At 49.6% G+C, this 15,505-nt stretch overlaps 6 protein-coding genes across 6 annotated transcripts; 4 read left to right on the top strand and 2 right to left on the bottom strand.

Moving 5' to 3' along the window:
- Window positions 1–3,153: 3,153 nt before the first annotated feature.
- On the top strand, window positions 3,154–4,298 carry VTN00DRAFT_228 (uncharacterized protein; the record flags this gene model as incomplete). Its single annotated transcript, XM_069428480.1, has 3 exons — window positions 3,154–3,288; window positions 3,432–4,043; window positions 4,098–4,298. The coding sequence occupies 3 exons, from the start codon at window positions 3,154–3,156 to the stop codon at window positions 4,296–4,298; spliced, it is 948 nt and encodes a 315-aa protein (XP_069290936.1).
- A 337-nt stretch (window positions 4,299–4,635) lies between these two features.
- VTN00DRAFT_229 (uncharacterized protein) lies at window positions 4,636–5,398 on the top strand (the record flags this gene model as incomplete). The annotated part of the gene is made up of 2 exons (XM_069428491.1): window positions 4,636–4,901; window positions 4,960–5,398. The coding sequence occupies 2 exons, from the start codon at window positions 4,636–4,638 to the stop codon at window positions 5,396–5,398; spliced, it is 705 nt and encodes a 234-aa protein (XP_069290937.1).
- A 3,960-nt stretch (window positions 5,399–9,358) lies between these two features.
- VTN00DRAFT_230 (uncharacterized protein) lies at window positions 9,359–10,918 on the top strand (the record flags this gene model as incomplete). Its single annotated transcript, XM_069428503.1, has 2 exons — window positions 9,359–9,667; window positions 9,797–10,918. 2 exons carry the CDS (start codon window positions 9,359–9,361, stop codon window positions 10,916–10,918), a joined length of 1,431 nt encoding a protein of 476 aa, XP_069290938.1.
- Window positions 10,919–11,069: 151 nt separating this feature from the next.
- On the bottom strand, window positions 11,070–11,366 carry VTN00DRAFT_231 (uncharacterized protein; the record flags this gene model as incomplete). Its single annotated transcript, XM_069428514.1, has 2 exons — window positions 11,070–11,198; window positions 11,265–11,366. 2 exons carry the CDS (start codon window positions 11,364–11,366, stop codon window positions 11,070–11,072), a joined length of 231 nt encoding a protein of 76 aa, XP_069290939.1.
- Window positions 11,367–11,783: 417 nt separating this feature from the next.
- VTN00DRAFT_232 (uncharacterized protein) lies at window positions 11,784–12,934 on the bottom strand (the record flags this gene model as incomplete). The annotated part of the gene is made up of 2 exons (XM_069428525.1): window positions 11,784–12,158; window positions 12,563–12,934. The coding sequence occupies 2 exons, from the start codon at window positions 12,932–12,934 to the stop codon at window positions 11,784–11,786; spliced, it is 747 nt and encodes a 248-aa protein (XP_069290940.1).
- A 357-nt stretch (window positions 12,935–13,291) lies between these two features.
- On the top strand, window positions 13,292–14,945 carry VTN00DRAFT_233 (uncharacterized protein; the record flags this gene model as incomplete). The annotated part of the gene is made up of 4 exons (XM_069428536.1): window positions 13,292–13,481; window positions 13,567–13,910; window positions 13,963–14,443; window positions 14,503–14,945. The coding sequence occupies 4 exons, from the start codon at window positions 13,292–13,294 to the stop codon at window positions 14,943–14,945; spliced, it is 1,458 nt and encodes a 485-aa protein (XP_069290941.1).
- Between the last annotated feature and the right edge of the window lie 560 nt (window positions 14,946–15,505).

Consider the following 15,505-nt stretch of genomic DNA (forward strand, 5'->3'; position numbering starts at 1 on the left):
ACCATCCACGGGTCGCCACATCATACAGTATACTGACTGACTGCACCCGGGCTCTTTTTTCCTTTTTCCTCGGGCCGAGCCTAAGGTAAGGTTGCCTTTTTGCACAATCCCGAACCGGTACCTAATCTACCTCTGTACTCAAGACTCAGGTGAGGAGGTCCCGTACATTATTAGGTATATACAGTACGCAGTAGTAGTAGTTATCATCGATTTCTTCTCGGTTATTAATTACCTTTGACAAAAGTCTCCGTAAAAGAAAAAAAAAGAAAAGAAAAAAGAAATCAACGTTAGAACGACACACGCATTTTACGCATCCCCTCCGACAATAGCCCGCTCGGCGCATCGCACGGGTCTACCATCTTGGAAGGTGCTGTGTGCTTTTTAGCGCCGTCAATCTACTACCGAGTACGGGAAAAGTAAGCTTGCGGAGATCGACGGCCCTTATGAGAAACGCATCCACTCGGATTTGACTCTCCGGAAGTTAGCCACTGGAAAACTGCCGCGGAGTGTCCGTTTCCCCAAAGCGGACGTCGATCTCCGATGCTAGGCTAATTACTATTATTCTTGATCTTACCACAACGCGGCACAGGAGTCGTAACAAGGCAACTAAATCAAATGTATCTGTAGCTTTAACTACTGTAAGCACTCGCATATCCTCTCCCGTGTACTACTGTACATGAGCACCAATGAGGGTCATTGATACTTGCGGGTGAGATTTCCTCCGATCTTGATCTCGTTATTTTTGTCAACTATCCACATCCTAGTTAGTCTATTTCCATGTATAGATTATCAGATTCTGAAGGGGAAAAGTTGTAAGGATGACAAAGTTTGATAGAAGTATTTGGATTAGAAGCAATAAGAGGCAGCTTCTAAGCACACCCTCTAACCAGAAGGCATATTCTGTTCAGAAGCCAAACATCCTCCTCTCTGATGCCTGCCAGGTTAGAATGTACCTAATCTATCCATCATCAGCGTCACCAGTTCCAGTTAATATCCTTGTCTAATAGCTGGGAAACTTGAACGGAGACAGCATTTCAAGTTAGGAGCATATCTTAGCAAGAATTGATCCCAGACCCGGTTGGAACGGGGAATGTCGAGCCTTCCCAATGTTATCCGTCAGACCGCAACCCAATTATTGGTACTTGCGGGGACAACAGCCTCCCACAACAGATAAGCGAACGGTGACCAGTCAAGTAGGCCCGTTTTGCCGATAGCTGCTGCTTAACCGCGCCACGCTAGGTTCACGGCCTCTCGTATTAGCCGGGGCAGGCATGGTACCCGAGTTTTCAGTTTGGCCTAAAACTGTCTGGAGAGGGGGAGCGACGGTTTTGCACCACATCCGGTTTTCGTGAGAAATGCAGAGCATGATCGTCAACCATGAACTGTCTGTGTGGAAGGTGCTATGCATTCAACACCGCATCAACTGTTGTAATAAGTTTTGAGAGACTCTCAAAAAGCAGTTCCGTCCATAAACGAGCCATGTTGCGACACTGGCAGAAAAGACCTCGGCTTCTGGCTTGAGCCAGAGAAAGGACGGGATGCCACTCTGGGAAGGATGAGGAACCGGCCATTTTAACGCCGAAAACGTCATTTGTCCTGGCATAGCCGAGTTGGTACGTGGCAACTACAATCGACCTCGTTCCGTCTGTTATCATCGACGGGACATGCTTACGAGCATGAAAGATTTGGGGGAATGCACTTCAGGCTCGATGCCAGGGGCCTGCGACTTCCAGTCTGTAAATACATTTGCGCTTGGGGAATGAGATCCAGACATAAGTGTCAATTTGAACCTGCCTTGCTAATTAATTAGCTTACGTAGCTCGCATCCATCAAGAATCCTGCCTTCCTTCGCGTCAGATATTGTTGTACCTCGTGGCAATCTTGGAAAATCACCATCGGTCCGCACGATATGCATTACCCACATCTATAAATAGTGCAATGCTATCGCACTCGATTATATACCTATCCACGGAGAATTTGTTAAGGATCTTTCTTTGCGGCTGCCACATTATGCGACTACACTCCGATGCAGCGGTATTTCAATATGGTGCAACTGACGCTGCCAGGTAAAAACGTTCATCGGCTAGGTGGTTTTACCGAGTCCAATCCACCAGTGACGATCGGGAGCCCTGATTCCTGAACTGGCGAAAGCTTGAGTTGATGTCAGTCATAGCGTTATGATCTACCTTCTGATATCATACGACGAACTTAAAAAAGCCGTCGGTATCGGCGGGAGATACTGTGAACCTTGAAGCCGTTACCCACGGACTTAAACCACACAACAATAATAACAATAATGCATTGTAAGAGACACTTGTGTCAAACACAGGTTAGATCCCGCCTTTTTTTTAAGACTGGTCGCTGAGAAAAGAAATGCGATTACTTCGTTGTGACATAGAAACTGTAGCTGGGAGACCTCGATGCAGAGAAAGTAGTTAGCTTGGCGGTTTGGGTCTCACAAAATTTTAATATGAGGCACAATGCCGGATATTGTCTCGATTTTTTGAACTCCACGGGCCTTGGTCAACGCAATTACTTGATAAAGACACTTGCCAGGTTTCTCCACCTGCTGTCTGCTGGGCTATGGAGTATGCATGACACAGCACGTGCCAGCCGCATAAATTTTGTGCTTTTGTATATAGCGCCCGCAGGGTAAGCAGCTCGCTCACTAGTAGTTCGAGTCAACCGATGCAGAGTTTTACACCGGCTGGCTAGAGTCCTGCCAATACCTCCGGAGAGTATCTCTTTTCCGGCACCTAAGCTGCTGATTGGCACACTAAACCCTGTTGACGCTCCTGCAGCTGTCCAGCGGGGCAGCCTTCGGTAGGCAAATTGCTTCATCTGTCAAGCAGACGTCGACTGGTTGGATTCTAATGAAGCAAACAGCGCCAGCAGCGGTTCTCCGTCGGTTGTAGTGCAGACACGTCTATCCTCCCCGGGAAACAGTTAGCGCTCAATTATCAATTAGGGTCTGCGGGCGAAGGAGGGTCCGAATCTCCTCCAGATGTCAACACATCTCCAAGGTTTAAATTGTTTTTCCAGTCTCCCTCAGGCCAGAAAAGCACAAAAAACGGTATTGTAAGCCTCTTAGCCGCCTGACCCGATGGTTTCCAGGAATAGGTAGAGACATCTTGTCGAAAGGAGAGGCAGAACATGGGCGACCACCCCAGAAAGCTCCCAACGCTTGCGCCCGGGCCTCGCGCTGCGGCTGCCCCTTCTACAGCATCCACCTCTCGGCCAAAGAAGAATTCGACAGCATGTCAGGCATGCAAACAGGCGAAACGAAAGGTAAGTTCCCAGCGTTTTCTTTATCCTGTCGATTTCGAAGCTCTGCTCTGGCTCGATCTTCAGCCTCAAGATATAGTTGAAGGAGGGCCTTCCGTCCCGAGCTGGATAAACGAACATGTTGCTCACTACTCCTTGTGTTGCAGTGTAGCGGACGTCCGTCGCCATGTAAAGCGTGCGAAGCAGCAGACTTGGAATGCATCTTCGACGAGACCCTCGACCTTCGGCGCAAGGTTGCTATCAAGCGTACCATTGAAGAGCTTGAATACCACAAGGACCTCCTTTATTCACTCATTGAGTCTCTCCGCTCCTCGGAGCCCACGAGAGTCGACAGCCTCTTGACCCTTATTCGCAGTAACGCTTCATTGAACGATATCGCCGCCGCCATCTCAGAGAACATTCGCGAATTACACGATAAAGGAACTCCTGACTCGAACGTTCCTGCCAGTCTAGAAGAGGCGGTCTCGCAGGTTAATCAGTTGCAGCGTCTGTCCTCCGAGTCATATTCTCGCCGCAAATTCATCACACTGGAGAAAATTTGTGACATCCCTCTGTACAATGTCCCGGCGAAGCCTTGGACCAGTGTCACCGACGACAGCCAGTTTGTCTCTCATCTGGTCTCTCTGTACTTCACATGGAATCATCCTTTCTTGCAATTTATCGACCAGCAGCTTTTCCTCAAGCATATGGCTTCGGGAGACCTGAACTCAAAATTCTGCACGCCGTTTCTCGTCAACAGCATGCTGGCTCTGGCAAGTGTATGTTGCAATCACCCATCGACTTTATCTGAGCTCGTCCTAACTTTTCGATAGATGTATTCTGGATTTCCGGAAGCCTTTGCTGTGCCTGGTGAAATGAGTTCTCGTGGTCAGCATTTCTATGCTGAAGCGGAGAAATTGTGGAAAGCTGGAAAAGGGAAAGCCACTCTTCCTAACGTGCAAGGTGTCCTCCTGATGGTGCTGGTGTATGCCACCCACGCGATTGATTCCCTGCTTATCTGTCACATCGGCTAATTTCTGCGACCGCAGACTGACTTTTCGGGGGGAGGAAAAAGCTGGCTGGCTGTTGCTAAAGCAGGCAGTACAGTTGGCACAAGATCTTGAGCTATTTCCAACCTCCTCTCGACCGCTATCTCGTAGTCGACACAATACATCTGCAGAGATGCAACCTTCTCGGGCGCTCACTGCTTGGGGGATTTTCATTTTGAACTCGTGGGTTCACATGCGCACACTGCTGCGAGGTAGACTAAGTAGTCCTCTTAGGCAGTTGACGATAGCTCTCCATAAAGTTGCGGATTTGGACCTTCCACTCGCCCCCCTTTATACAGGAGACGATCTCAACGACGACATCATGTGGATCCCATACCCACGATCAAACCAAATCGACTATGCTAAAAAACCTGCGCTTCTGCGTTATGTCATGGCAAACTTGTGCGATCTGACAAAAATTGTCGTGGAGATCCAGGATTTGTTGTTTGACAAGGCTCGACAGATGAGCATTGAGGACAGCTGGACGGCTGCCAATCAACTCTATACCCGGCTGCAGCACTGGTATGAAAATCAGCCGAGGATCCTCGACATTGACAACCAGCCAATTCCTCAAGCGCTGCTTCTGCGGTAAGAGATCGAAACTCGGCGGGCCTATTAACTCTCGCGGCGAATTGACATTCCCTAGGATACAGTACCACTCGACGATCATCACATTATTTGAAATTTTCGTAGGACGTGATTATTATAAAGAGGCAACGCGGCCTCCTCGATCTGAGCATGCACAGAGTATTCGGCTCCAGTCAGCGAGGGAAATTGCCAGATATTGCCGCATCGAGCGTCAATGCTATGGCCTAAATCAGATCCCGAGACAGATGCTCCAGTACACCTGCACTGGTCTCTTCACACTCCTACGTGATTTGGACAATGCAGAATCGCTTCAAGCGTTCGTCGAATTCTGCCGATTTCTTTCAGCCTTCGCTAGACGATCGCAGCACAGTAAGGTGATGATTCGTACTCTGGAGTTGACTGCGCAGCAGTCCGGCCTCAGTCTACCTCCTGAAGCAGTGTCCATCTTTGACAGCCAGGAGTCAGGAGCATGGTATGACCGCGACACCCAGGACTGAACAGTGCGTATTCCGATTATGCCAGTGTCGCTAGTGCTACTGGCAGCGTCAATCCTAGATCAGATGGGACTGAGTGTTGTCCTGTGACGCTGGTAGACGGTCACCTGTGCGGGGGAAAGAAAAAGAGAAACACAGCCGAGCAGGAAGCACAATAAGCCCACGAGTCCGCAGTTGCTTTCTGACTAGGTGTCAGCGACTAACTGCTACCTGAAGATTCTGCTAGGAACAACGACCTACAAAGGACAGAGACACCGAGTCAGCGGACGCATTATTTCGTTATTGAGCAGTTCGATCGTTTACAAACCTGTTTCTGCACATCCAGTCGCTCCTTCTATCGCAGAAGAAACGAGAATCCGTCGAAAGCACGGGCCGTCATCATCAGTATCTTGGAAGTGCTTGAATGGACAGTGTAGGAGAGACCGTGCCGCAAGGTTTCCTGCTGTTTTCATAGGATTCCTTCAGATGCTCACGCCAGAGGTCTCAACAGACTCGACTCGACCTTTCCCTTCCTAATCTAGACCCTCGCTCTGTAAAGGAGACCCCCGAGTGGGAACCAGAAATCGTTTCCGCTCAGCCACTAGGGAATCGCGTGTCGTGGCGGCGAAAACGCGGTGGCATTTTGGCTTCATCTCAGCCTCGAGAGTCGAGATCTCTGGCTCAGCCAGCTTCTGCCCATTACCTTTAGTGACCGGTCCATGAACTAGCTCTTGACAGTCGATACGCCGCTGCTATTACTGTTGTGACTATGGTGAAGGAGACGGGATCGGTGTGTGTGGGTGGGTCGTTTTCAAGGGGACTGACTATACAAATGCGTAGCTCTGGAGACGTCCCGCACGGCTCTTTGCCGCTTTGGGTTGTCATGGGCAGGCCATCAGAAGCATCTAGACTTTCTCGTGCCTAGGCTGACTTTTAACTGGTTCAACTGATTCTTTTTTTGTCCCTTTTTTTTCCTAGGCGCTGATCCCGATGGTGGATCGCACCACAGGTCCCTTATTAGGCTTGTTTATTAATCGAACTTCATAATACTGCCATTATGTCGCTCCCAATGAAACCTTGGCCGTGAACAGTTTGATTTACTTTAGTTTATGTACCTCTGGCTGTTCTTAAGCGCAATTGAGATCGATACAAGGCGCTACGAATCCATTAGGATGGCAAGACTATGAAAAGGGTGTCTTGAGGCTCGCGGACGATCGTGCTTTGCCAATGACCAATGCACGGGGAAGAAAAACAGAACAGTCTGCCAGTTCCATGACGGCTGTATATCGGGAGGTTCTGTCTCCGTTCGTTGTAACGCTCTTTCCATTCTCCAATTGCCTATCCAAGAGGACTCTCCTGACTACGCTAAAGGTTGGGTGTAGGTGCAACAAGCCTACAGAGCATACGATCGGGGACTGGGTATCAACCTCGGAAACTTGCCGACGAGAGGTCCGGTTTTTTGCTCTGGCGTAATAACAACTATCGTCTGATTCTATCATTGGCTGATCTCCCGAGCAGGTCATCTAGCCCAAGGACAATAAATGCACGCCAGTAATGAAGAGAGGATGTCTCTCATTCCAAGACCCTGATCCACATATCTCGGGACGAGGTTTCAGGGACGCCATATGGCTGCAGAGCACATGTTAAGCGAAATATCCGTCGCATGCGATCGGGCCATCGGTCGTGACGTGTGCGCCGTCTGATGTGGAACTCCCCTTACGGTTAGTTGGTCAGATATTCTCCGCCAGCTGCAAGGCAAAAGTCGGGCCAAGACTGAGATACAAGGACAACATTCTGTGTACCTATCGATCTAGACAGATAGAGAGATGATGTGGTTCTTCTCAACAAAAGCAGCTTGGGTTTATAATGATTCCATGACCTTTTCCCATTTCCAGGTAGCCGTTTCGTGTCTCTTTTCTTTTTTTTCTTTTTCCCGCCCGCTGTGGTATCTGAGCATCATGCTGACATCATCTGCGAAAATTCTTAAAACGTTTCGGAAATCTCTTTTCCATACCTATCCACACCTGATCTACCTGGGTCAGATCTGAGATTTTAACAGGGAACTCGCTGTTCTATGATGCTGAATATTTGCCTGCAATATGGATTGTCCCAGATTGACACCAGTAAGTCATCGGCAGTTTGCTCTTAGGTATGTATCTAGGGCGTTTCCTATTTTGCCCCCGAATTGTAGAGAAATTCCATGAGTTAGGAATGGCCCTCGATATAGCCAACTACAGGCGAATCAGCAAAAGGGACAGACAGCACCTCAAACGCTTTCAAAGTAAGCTGTCCACAGGTTTGATACAGAGACTAGTGAAGCCACTTCCAGGAGCTTTTCAACACAAGATGGCACGGACAGTGAAGAGTGGAAGATGATTGCGTGTGCGCACTCGGAGAAGGGAGAGGCAGAGGTTGTGTCTCAAGTAAGGAGATAGGTAGTTCGATGAGAGTAGACAGGCTTGCTGCTGTTCAGCCATAGGTGGTAAGAGGTGTCGTGACATGTCAGTTCCCTGTCAAGAAATTTAAATCTACCATCAATAGAGGATGAACCTGATGTCATTATACGTGGGGGTAAATGTTCTCGCTGCGCATGCTGAAGGTGTTGAAAACATAAATATTTGTTGAAAGGCTCCAGGGTCTTGTAGACGATCAGAATCAACGCAACCTGCGAATAAAAGTCTTTCAATGGTTCGACGAAGTGAGGCATCGTCTTAAAAAAAAACCCATTGAAGGCATAGTAAACGGTACCAATCTTAAGATCAGTAGCAGAGATAGAACTGGCGCTTAGCATTTGCTGATCTGAAATGGCAGATTCGTTCGATTTTCAGTTTCAGCACCCAGGAACGAAGCAGCAATCCATAAATAAACAGACAAATAACCTCATTCATGCTTTATATATTACCGATGTGGTCTTAAATTCTACAGTCTTCTGTTACAGTTTGTATCATCCACATCATTTATGGCGCCGCTCTCACTATGTCTTGACCCAGGTACCTAAAGCCACTATGGTAAGAGACTGATCTATCATCTGAATAGTGACTCTATCATCGGAAGGGTCCCGTGTTCCGCCAGTCCGGCAAATTTAAATCTCCGCAGAGCAACTCAAGCATATCAATGGTACATCAGGGATTCTCAACAAGCAGTTGGATACGGGTCATATTGGCATGTACTGCGCAATCTTAATAGTGGGATATGACAGAAACTTTTTCTCAGGGTGCGGGTATACATTCATCATTTGACTGCTTAGGAGGTATTCTCCTATGCACTTGTTGCACTCGTGATTAGATTTTATGGACATATCTTCCCTGGCCGTAAACCTGGTATTTGAGATTCTTCAATCATATGATATAATTATCAATATCTGCAGGTGGAGAGTCTCCAGCAAAGAGGTATTCTAAGAAGGGCTAGTGTATTGCCAGACCGGGGAATCCGAGATCAGGAAGACAGAAGGATAGAAAAGCGAACAACTGGAGGATAGAAATGAGTTAGAGTATTGAGCCACTAGAAAACTTTGATATACACGGTAGATTTTGCAATGAGACGGGCAGGGCCTCTGTCATGGTCATGCTGCTTGCTTATCACCGGTTTTAAAATGACATTGCGACAGAAGTCCCTATTCAGCCGCAGATAAAGGGTTAAAAGACAAACTGATATGGGAAATAGATCTATATAACCAACTTATGCTAAACAAAAGAGGGCGATGCATAGAAGAATCGATGGTGCTTTGGTCCGATCTATTCTAGTTAACTAGTTATGTTAATGCACGTCACAGCTGACTCAGCATATCCTTGTGCATTCCAGATAAGATAAGCACAAAGGGTTACAACAAGCGAAAACCCTCAAAATTCGAACCTGCCGAACGCCTCAAAACCCGATCCACGACGACGACGAAAGACGACGAAAGACGACGGGAATTTCCCCCACGCCTATCCCGCGCAACTGCCCCTCTCGCACCCCGTCTCCACGACCGCACAACTTTTCACCATGTCGTACGACGAACGCGCCAATGCGCGCGCCAACCTGGGCGATGAGTCCGATGTTGAGGAGGAGGCGCTTGTCAACGACTACCGGGAGCAGGTGCACTTTGACGATGGCATGAGCGAGCTCGAGCGGACTACGTCGCTCGGTGCTGCATCTCACACCCAGGATCTCCAGGCACAACTCGCCGCCGCTGCGACCCCGCTGGAGTTCCAGGCCACCCTGGAGACGAAATTCGCGAGCTACGATAACTACTGCAGTCTCTTCCACTACATTTTGAATTCAGATGGGCCTGTGGAGCTGGAGGTTCCTTCTGTATGTGCAGTCATTCCTGGAATTTAAGTGGCGTATAATTCCGTTCAGTCGCAGTTCTGCGATTTGTGGATTTCATTGTCTCTTTCCAATGCGGGGTCTGTGGACGTTTGACTAACCGTGCCTTGGCAGTACTACTGGGCGTGGGATGTTATCGATGAGTTTATCTACCAGTTCGAGTCTTTCTGCCGGTACCGCAACCGCGTCGCTCGAAGCGGATCCAACGAGGAGGAGGCACAGCTCTTGCGCGAGAACCCGAACACGTGGGGTTGCTACTCAGTCCTGAACGTCCTTTACTCCCTCATCCAGAGGTCACAGATAAATGAGCAGCTGGCCGCTATCAAGCGCGGTGAGGACCCTATGGCCGTCGCCGGAGAGTACGGTTCCCGCCCGCTGTACAAGATGTTGGGTTACTTCTCGATCATCGGGCTGCTGCGCGTCCACTGCTTGCTGGGAGACTTCAGCCTTGCCCTCAAGACCCTCGACGACATCGAGATGAACAAGAAGGCCATGTTTGCCCGTGTCATGGCCGCCCACTTCACGACTTACTACTACGTCGGTTTCTCGTACATGATGCTGCGTCGTTACGCCGACGCTATCCGCATGTTCAGCCACATCCTGGTCTACGTTTCGCGGACGAAGAACTTCCAGAAGGGCGGCAACAGCTACGATGCGATTGCCAAGAAGAACGACCAGATGTACGCCTTGATTGCCATCTGTGTGGCCTTCCACCCTACCCGTCTGGATGACACCATTCACTCCGCCCTGCGCGAGAAGTACGGCGAGCAGTTCAACCGCCTGCAGCGTGGCGGCCCCGAGGCTCTTCCTCTGTTCGAGGAGCTCTTCCGCTCCGCTTGCCCCAAGTTCATCAACCCGACGCCGCCAGACTTCGACAACCCACACCTCAACATTGACCCGGTCGACCACCACACCGCCATCTTCATGGACGAGGTCAAGAACACCCTGTTTAACCCTACCGTCAAGTCGTATCTGAAGCTCTACACCACCATGGACCTGAAGAAGCTTGCCGGTTTTCTTGAGGTTGATCCGGAGAAGCTGCGCTCGTGGTTGCTTGTGAACAAGCAACGCAGCCGCCAGGTGCGCTGGGTCGAGGGTGGCCTGCTCGAGGGTGAGCCTATCAACGCCAGTGACTTGGACTACGCCATTGAGGGCGATCTGATCCACATCAGTGAGGCCAAGGCTGGACGAAGACTGGTGGATTGGTACCTAAGAAACCTGGCCAGAGCGTATTAGATTGATTGATACGCCGGTTTTCACGTCGGGTCGCAGTTAGGATCTATATTTCAGCTTGGTTTTCAAGCTATGTCTAGATCTGTCTGATCTTCTGCAATGAGAGATGGAAAGGGATATCCTGATGAACTCAACCTAGGAATGAGTCATATTCCTAAGCATCCGGGAACCTGGGGAAGAAAAGGTCAATAGTCAACGGTTGACCCAGGATAAACAACGAAATGTCTGCATTTTCACCACCATATGGAACGGAAAAAGGGGGCACTCGAGAACGGGTTGGAAACTGGAGGAGAGGAGGTAAAACGAGTCGTACGATGTCATGTCTTTTGTTGACTCCCATTTCTCATACTCCCCCTATTTTACATCGATTTCTAGAGAAATTAGAACCCGGTTTGGGGTAGGTAATGGTTCGAAACAAGGGGATTTTTTTAAATGTCTCAGGCGCGCGCATTTGTCATATTTTAACCGACTGCTTTCTAATTTTATGTATATCTTTGCACACAGCGAATTTTTCATGAAGACTAGGTAGGAAACAGTCGTGAAGTTGATGGCATTAGCGTCGTCTGTTCTACACTCTTTATGTAAAGAGAATAGAAAGAATATCAAGAGAGCTTCTCTGAATGCATCCGTTCTAAAGAGAAAAGATGTAAGGGAGCTGTGTGGCTAGCATTAATGACCAACAACATTAAATGTACAATATCTAGGTAGCTATGGTGGTATACACATTGCGAGATACTCTATCATCCGACATGGTACACAAGGAGAAGAGATTGAAAAAAGTTTCTTGAAACAGAACAGAACATATGACATCCCCGGAGACGACCGCGCCTCTCTTCTTTCTGGCACGACCTCCGTCAGTAGACTATACTTAGGTCTGAACATCAAAACTAGTCCCGCAGCCGCAGTTACTCGTGGCTCTCGGGTTGTCCACAATCTTGAACTGGCTGCCAATGAGTTCCATTGTGTAGTCGACCGTGCTGCCAGACAGCAGTTCCAGAGAGGGTTCGTCCATCACGACTTTGGCTTCACCCTTACCGGTAGCACCCTCCGCCTCCGAAGGCGGCTCCGCTTCGAAGACAGTATCCTCTTCCGGGTCGATCTTCGAGGACGGCTCAAGTGACATCAGGTACTGGAAGCCGTGGCAGCCACCGCTGGTCACCGTGATCCGCAGGTGATGGTATGGGTTCTCCTGCAGTGTTGTAGATATGGACGACGAGGAGGGGTCTGTGATTTCTCGTAGGCGCTGTTTTGTTGTTAGTCAGCTTGTCTGCCACCGATCCTGAAGTGATCAAGAAAAAAGAAAAAAGAACAAAAGATAAGAAAAGCCACGTAAGAAAATACCAGCAGCAAAAATGCAAAAAACGTACAACAGCCGGGATTCGCTGGTGGTCACCCACCCAACTACTAACCGGCCGGCGTGTGGCTTAAGTACGGCTGAGCGGACGGGAAGCCCTGTTTTCCACACCCTATGGTCGTACGTGCTGAATTTAGCCCAAGATAGGATTGTATCGTGACCAGGGTTATTTGGACAGGGTACAAAACATTATGCAGCATCCTATCTGCCGGATAACACGGGCAACGCGGACACCCAACATGGCAAACATGAAGCAGGAACATTTATAGCTTGAGAGAAACGAATTCACGTACAGCTGCAGCCCGCGGAGAGATATTGATCCACAACGGATTTCCATCTTCATCGGTTCTCGGGTTCTGTACTACCGATGCGGCGCGGTTCGAGGCCGTAGATGAAAATGCGAAACGCTGTCGACAAGACGGATACTGCGACAGGCGGGATGACGAGAACTGGCTTCGAGCCCGTCTATACGGAAGGAGGAATTCTGGAATAGACTGCAGGGAGTTTTGGCCTCCGGCCGAGGATGCGGAGGTTGCGGAGTAGCTCGAGGATGGCCCGGAGGTTGCGAAAGCGCGACGGCAATGCTGGACGAAAACCACAGCGGGGGATGATTGCTGTCGCGCCAACCGGCAGGCGGTCGACGACAGCATGCTATGCGGAGACATTATTTGCAAGCAGATGCTGCTCTGCGGCGAGTCCTGTATGGGAACTGATGATATGCGATTCAGTCGCAACGGCCACCGTCATTGATTACTATTTAACGGGCAACGGAGGTTTACTAAGATCTTCGGCGATGACCCCATTGGCTGGATGCCGGTCGGTGACCAGCGGCAGAATGGCCGCCCGGGAGGAACGGCCCCGCGGTCCAGGCGGCGGCTGCCCGCGGGGCCGCGCTGCAGGGGAATTGTATGGTGATACATGACGCTTTTCTGCTCCGTCCTTCGGCTCGGTGAAGGAGCAGTTTCGTTTCTCTCCTTCTTTTCTACATCATCTTGGATTGGATACCATAGTCATTATCCAAGATGGGTTCCCGGATGCACGTGAGAGACATCTTGAACGGGCCCCCTCTGCCTTACAAGGACGACATACGGGCGTACAGCAAAGAGTATGCCCAGGCTATGGATGCCAAGGACCCCCTCCGTCACTTTCGGGGAGAGTTCATCATCCCGTCCAAGAAGGACCTCAAAAGGAAGACATTGGCGACAACCGAAGGTACGTGCTCTCTGCGGGCTTTTCGGGAGCAAACCAGCGTACTGGATGCGATTACCTGTTGCAGTTGGTACTGAGTGTCGAATAGAAGAAGATCCCTCCGATCCGAGATGCATATATTTCTGCGGAAACTCGCTCGGTCTGCAGCCTCATAATGCCCGGAAGTACATCGACAAGTACCTGCGAACTTGGGCGATCAAAGGCGTGATGGGCCACTTCGTGCCCCACGAGGACGAGTTACTCCCTCCTTTCGTTGATGTAGATACTGCTGGGGCCAGATTGATGGCGCCAGTGGTTGGAGCTGCTCCGAGTGAAGTAGCGGTCATGGGAACCCTGACTGCGAACCTGCACTTCCTGATGGCGAGCTTCTACCGTCCAACAAAGGAGAGATTCAAGATCATTATCGAGGGAAAAGCGTTTCCAAGTGACCATGTGTGTGATTTGGAGAATCCAACTTATTTTTTAGTGATGCTAATGATTATAGTATGCTGTCGAATCCCAGATCCGGCACTATAATCTAGACCCGAAGGATGCCATGGTTCTCATCGAGCCCGTCGACCCCGAGACACCGATCCTGAAGACCGAACAGATACTACAGGTGATTGACGATAATGCCTCGAGTACAGCTCTCGTTCTCCTTCCTGCGATTCAGTACTACACAGGACAGTACTTCGACATGAAGAGGATTACTGCCCACGCCCATTCGAAAGGCATCCTTGTTGGCTGGGACTGTGCTCACGCAGTTGGAAACGTCGATATGAAACTACACGACTGGGATGTTGACTTCGCCGCATGGTGCAACTACAAGTACATAAACGGAGGACCGGGTGTAATGGCTGGTCTATTTGTGCACGAAAAACACGGACGGATCGAAATGCAGAAGGGCGATGGAGGCGAACCTTTCCGTCACAGATTGGCCGGATGGTGGGGTGGAGACAAAGAAACCAGATTTCTCATGGACAACAGTATGGCAAACATTTTCACCCTTTCCCGCAATCTCAGCGACTGACTACGTATTCTCCAGGGTTTCTTCCCCAGCCAGGCGCCGCAGGATACCAGGTATCTAATCCGTCCGTGTTGGATCTAAACGCCGTGGCGGCCTCTCTGGAGATATTCAACCGGTCCTCAATGGCTGAAATCCGCAAGAAGTCTCTCGAAATTACCGGCTACCTCGAGCATCTCCTGTTGAAATATCCTCTTGACGTAGCCCCAGAAGAAAAACCGTTCACGATCATCACCCCGTCGAATCCAGAGGAGCGTGGGGCTCAGCTGAGTCTCCGTTTGAAGCCAGGTCTGTTGGACAGCGTCCTGGCGGCTTTGGAAGAAAATGGCGTCGTTGTAGATGAAAGAAAGCCGGATGTGATCCGAGTTGCCCCGGCACCTCTGTACAACACATACACAGAAGTATGGGAGTTCTGCCAGATCTTTCTGCAGGCATGTCGAGACGCAGTGAAAGCAAAGAAGTAGGATACTGCTATGGATGGCCAAGTCGGTGGATCACGTAGGTGACAAATGCAGACATGGTGTCCTGCGCTGTTGACTAGGTACATGAGCTTAGAAGGCCTTGCTAATTTTGCCAATCTGTCATCCATGCTGGTTAAACTACGCATGTACGTCTCGCATGAAGCTGTATTTTTGTACGTCTAAATCTGCGGGGTGCCTACCTAGGTTGTGGCTTCCCGTTATCTCGCATGAGCACGGGGCGGGATGGTACCATGATACACCAAAGCTTGGCCTTGACTGTGCTTATGCGGGCCACTCACGACATACGTAAGCTGCATTAGTTGCAGCACGGAGTAGTAGAATGTCAGTATTACTGAACGGCGAGGATATATCCACTGTTATTGATCACATGGACTGCATTGTACATGGCACAGTCTAACCTTCTTTTTTTTTTTTTTTTATTCTGACTCCTCAACACCACCAGTTCTGGTCTCTGAGGAAGGGATATGCTTGAAGCTGGTGAGCGTCGATCAGGTCCCGTGCGATCGCTTCGAGACGATCAACACACGATTCCAGTTATGACC

Source organism: Thermoascus crustaceus (genome assembly GCF_041956765.1).
Source record: "Thermoascus crustaceus strain CBS 181.67 unplaced genomic scaffold VTN00scaffold_1, whole genome shotgun sequence".
NCBI classification, from domain to species: Eukaryota; Fungi; Ascomycota; class Eurotiomycetes; order Eurotiales; family Thermoascaceae; genus Thermoascus; species Thermoascus crustaceus.